Genomic DNA, 4,243 nt, shown 5'->3' with positions numbered 1-4,243 from the left:
GACCGGACAAACATATCTACATATTTTCACAGCGCGGATCAGTGCTGCACCAGTTGTTTTGTACTGGTACACGCGTTCACATCATATTCACAACGAGTCGCACCCCCAGTCACAAGTAATCACACCAAGATTCTTACACGGCACCGCCGTTAGCTCCTTCTATGCAGGGTATTTTGAATCCAAAAAGCATTCTACTTTAATTTGTATACAGCACGAAATCAACAACATTTTCGATACTATTTAGTCGACCACACAGGCCCGTTCATCCGCTGGGAAAAGCTCGGCTTCGAGATCCTCCTGTGCTACCATACCATTGGCTTTACTTGGAGGAATTAGGGCAACCGTTGCCTTCAGAATCTTTTCCCACTTTGTTTCGGCTAGCTGAGAGGTTGAGAGGGCGTAGTGCCGGGTGACTGATCCCCAGTCTTGCTGATTAAATTCACCCAGTGTACTATCTCGGGTACCAAGCTTCCATATGTTGAGGCTGCGCTCGATCTACGAGGGAAATGAGGATCACGGCGCTATGAACCAACCAAGAACTCACCGCTGCTGCAGTTAATGCCGCCGCTCCTACTGGATAACCATGGGGATCTCCGACTGCTTTCAACATGTAATGCACATGGTAGACGAACACTTTGAGAAAGAGATCTGACAGCCAACCTTCTCGTTCACCATTCTTTAAGTGTATTTCCAATTAGCGAAGTCACTTGCAAAAAAAAAATTACTTACCGGCGCTTTGGGATTCTTCCATAGAAAACGCGGGGCAGGTAAATAATCACTTACTTCGGCTCGTACAACCTCTGAATATTTGTCCTTGAAAAGGGCATCCACGATGGCCAGTGTGTTAGAGCCAATCTTGCTCCGCCATGAGTGTATACCACTGCTGGCCTGAAAGACTCAATCATGTTAGCATTGGTAGTCATCATACACAGAAAACATACCAGAAATTCTATGGCTGGATGATTCGTGTCGTCACCGAGCCCAGGAAAGACGAAATCCCAGGTGGCCTTCACCATGGGCAAAAAATCCGGATGGCTGTTGGCCTGCCAGGGATTATCGAGAGTAGCTACCCAGTCGAATAGACAGGCCATGTACGTTTGAGACCACTTACTGACCAGTTTCGCTGCGTGCTCACGCGGAAATGGTAAATCATGTTTCGTGTATGTAATTGCCTTAGTAGCCACCGCTCCTGATCTTGATGAGCGACGGTTGAGGGGCTGAACTTCGTTGACTTTCAGCATTGTTGAATCATGGTGATGGGGGAGGAAGACTCACCTGCTGTGTTAGTTGCTGGTGGCAAGTCGGTGGCGGCTTGAATGGCAATCCCCATCTTGAGAAACTCAATGAGTATTGAAAAGGAGTGTTAAGTAGCCTTATACTCACCTGATGCGTTGTCCGTGCTTTCACTGACACAGGAAGAGCCTGAGCACGCTCAGGATCAACATCAGGAAAAATAAAATGTCTATATAGTCACCGTATTGACCTACGTAGGGTTAAGTAGATTGAGGAATTCTACATAGCTCTAATGATACTACGGGGTCCTACATACTTTGCACGTAGCGCATTATAGTACTATGTAGGAATGCTTCCCTGTACGTAGTACTATGTGGAAATCTAGCATTGTAGGCATGGTCCGGAAACTCCTGAGATATACATAAACCTTTTTCAGGGCAAGAGGCACGAAGTACAAATCTCGCCGCTTAGAAGGTAGTGGATGAAAGATATTGCATCAATTTTTATTTCAAAACACTATGCTAGTTACAATGTAAAAAGTATTCTCGGTTAATCGTTTCTGCAGGCTTGCTACCATCGGTTAAAAATGGGTTTGACGAAGGAGGCGAAAGGAGGCCGAGAACACGCGCTTGGGCCTCAGCGTGAGTAGTCGTCACTTTGGGGGACACGGAAGCCGTGGATGGAGTAAACCTTTGGGGCGATTGTGTTACGACCTTAAAGCGAATGCTCAGGTTACAGCGAAGGCAAAGACTTGAGGGCGAGTAAGGGAAAAGCAAGTTGGTAAAGCATAGGGAAATACAGAGAGTATCTACGCTTACTTATACTAAGACTATCTACCCGAGGTAACTAACTATAGAACGGGCTGAGTAACCATGACCGAGGTAGATGAGTAATACTGAGAAGGAAAGTATAAACTAGGAAGGAAGATGATCAATCATGAGAATAGAAGATTGATCATGGGAACTAAAAGATATAACAGGTATCATGAAGGATCAATCAAGGGAACAATAAGAATGATCATGAGAAGGGAAAGACAAACAAGGTAACGTCAAAGAGAAAGTGACATGGGAAAGAATGATGGGAGAAGCGTAGGTGGGGAAGAGTATATCCAGGGATATGGAAATGAGTAAGCATGATGACGTCCCACCAATAGGTTGGTAAATTCATAACATTACCCCCTGTTCAGATTTCGTGTCCACATGAAATAAGATAGACTTGACGAGGATAAGAGCGGTCAATCATTTCATCGTCAACGATTCGAGTACAGTGAACTCCACAATTTCGTTCGACAACTCCGTAACCCATTTTTCCAAGATAAAGTTTGGAAAGAGCTTTGACGTGTGGCAACTCCCATTTGTGTGCAATTGATAAGATGTCGACCCAGTCGAGGTTGGAAAAGAAAGAGTAATCGCCGTATCGCGTATTATAGAATACACGGAGAAATTTTCGAAAATCATGAGAGTCTACATCTTGGATGATGTAGGGATCGTCTGTGGTATAGTGTTTGGATAAAGGATGGTGAGGTTCGCTATGGCCGGTGAGTTTTTGTTGCCAATAGATAGATTCGCGAGTGAAGAAGTAGGCATGGACGTGGAATTTGGTTCCGTTGTCGGTCATGAATACAATGTCGGCTCCACGGATAAAGAGGTCTTTTGAAACCGGTGTAAAAGATTCGGTAATGGCTTGCATATTGTGGTCGATGAAAGGATGAAAGAGTTGGAGCATTTTTAGGTTGATTTTATAACTGTCCATTCGGAAGTTTTGCTCTATATTCGGAGAGTGCTTCTTCTGCATTTTCTAGGGATGAGCGTGGTATCCAAGAGTCGTCTTTGTTTCCATATCCTTTCCAGTGAACTAAAAATTGTATTCCTCGGCCTTTTCGTCTGTGTCCTCGGATTTCTTCAATTTCATATTCTTCTTCTTCATTGATAATGTCAGGTGGAGGTGGAGTGGGTTTCTTTTGACTGTCAAACTCTGGGTCTCGGACTTTCGTTAGGAGCGATGTATGGAAGACGTCATGTATCGACCAGGTATCAGGTAACTTCAGTTTGTAAGATCGATCGCCGATTTGTTTCAAGATCTCGAATGGTCCGTATCGTTTGTGGTCTAGTTTCCGAGTCGGACGATTGGAATGAATGTTCGTCGTTTCTAACCAAACTTTATCTCCTTCGGCAAAGGGTTCCTTGTGGTGCTTGTTGTTTCCTCTTTCTCTCATCATCTCGTTGTTTGCTTCCATCGCAGCTTTAGCTTCTTTTCGCACATTCTCTAATTCTTCGATCAAGGAGGTGGAGGTGGGGTTTGTCGTTTCAACCGTGATATTTCCTTTCCATGGGTGAAGTCCGTAATTCAGGAAGAATGGGGTTTGTCCGGTGGCAGCGTGGGTTTTGTCATTGTAATGGAATTCCGCCATGGGAAGCCATCTTGTCCAATCGTCTTGTCGATAATTGATGAATGCTCGAAGGTAGGTTTCAATTTCCTGATTCATCCGCTCTGTCTGACCGTCTGTCTGTGGGTGATAGGCCGTAGAAAGGTTCCGTTCAATGCCTAGAGCTTTGCATAGGGATTCCATAAATTTCGATGCAAACTGTGGTCCTCTGTCGCTAATAATCCGTTTCGGAATTCCATGATGTCGCCAGACTTCTTCCTTATAGATTTCCGCAAGATCCGTGGACGTGAGCGACGTGGTGGTGGGAACGAGGTGGATCATTTTGGAGAATCTGTCAACGATAACAATAATAGCATCCTTCTCTTTTGACTTTGGTAATGGTCCGATCATGTCTATAGATATTTTTTCCCAAGGTTTGTCGGGGATGGATAATGGATTAAGCGATGTGATCGGGTCGTCGGATGGTTTTGTTCTTCTGGCACATGTTGCATCCTCTGACATATCTTCTGATATCCGTTTTGATCGTGGGCCACCAAAAGGTCCGTTTAACTGATTCTAGCATACGGTACGTTTCCAGATGTCTGGCATCGGGGGGAATTATGATGATCGTGAAGAATGAAATCT

At 44.7% G+C, this 4,243-nt stretch overlaps 1 protein-coding gene across 1 annotated transcript; it reads right to left on the bottom strand.

The window, feature by feature from the left end:
* Positions 1–240: 240 nt before the first annotated feature.
* AGABI2DRAFT_119967 (hypothetical protein) lies at positions 241–2,922 on the bottom strand (the record flags this gene model as incomplete). The annotated part of the gene is made up of 8 exons (XM_006463079.1): positions 241–495; positions 545–676; positions 730–888; positions 942–1,066; positions 1,136–1,222; positions 1,276–1,330; positions 1,384–1,422; positions 2,449–2,922. The coding sequence occupies 8 exons, from the start codon at positions 2,920–2,922 to the stop codon at positions 241–243; spliced, it is 1,326 nt and encodes a 441-aa protein (XP_006463142.1).
* Between the last annotated feature and the right edge of the window lie 1,321 nt (positions 2,923–4,243).

This window comes from Agaricus bisporus (assembly GCF_000300575.1).
Source record: "Agaricus bisporus var. bisporus H97 unplaced genomic scaffold AGABI2scaffold_8, whole genome shotgun sequence".
Taxonomy (NCBI): Eukaryota; Fungi; Basidiomycota; class Agaricomycetes; order Agaricales; family Agaricaceae; genus Agaricus; species Agaricus bisporus.
Note: the sequence above shows the minus strand (reverse complement) of the source record. Positions and strands in the feature narration are given on the sequence as shown.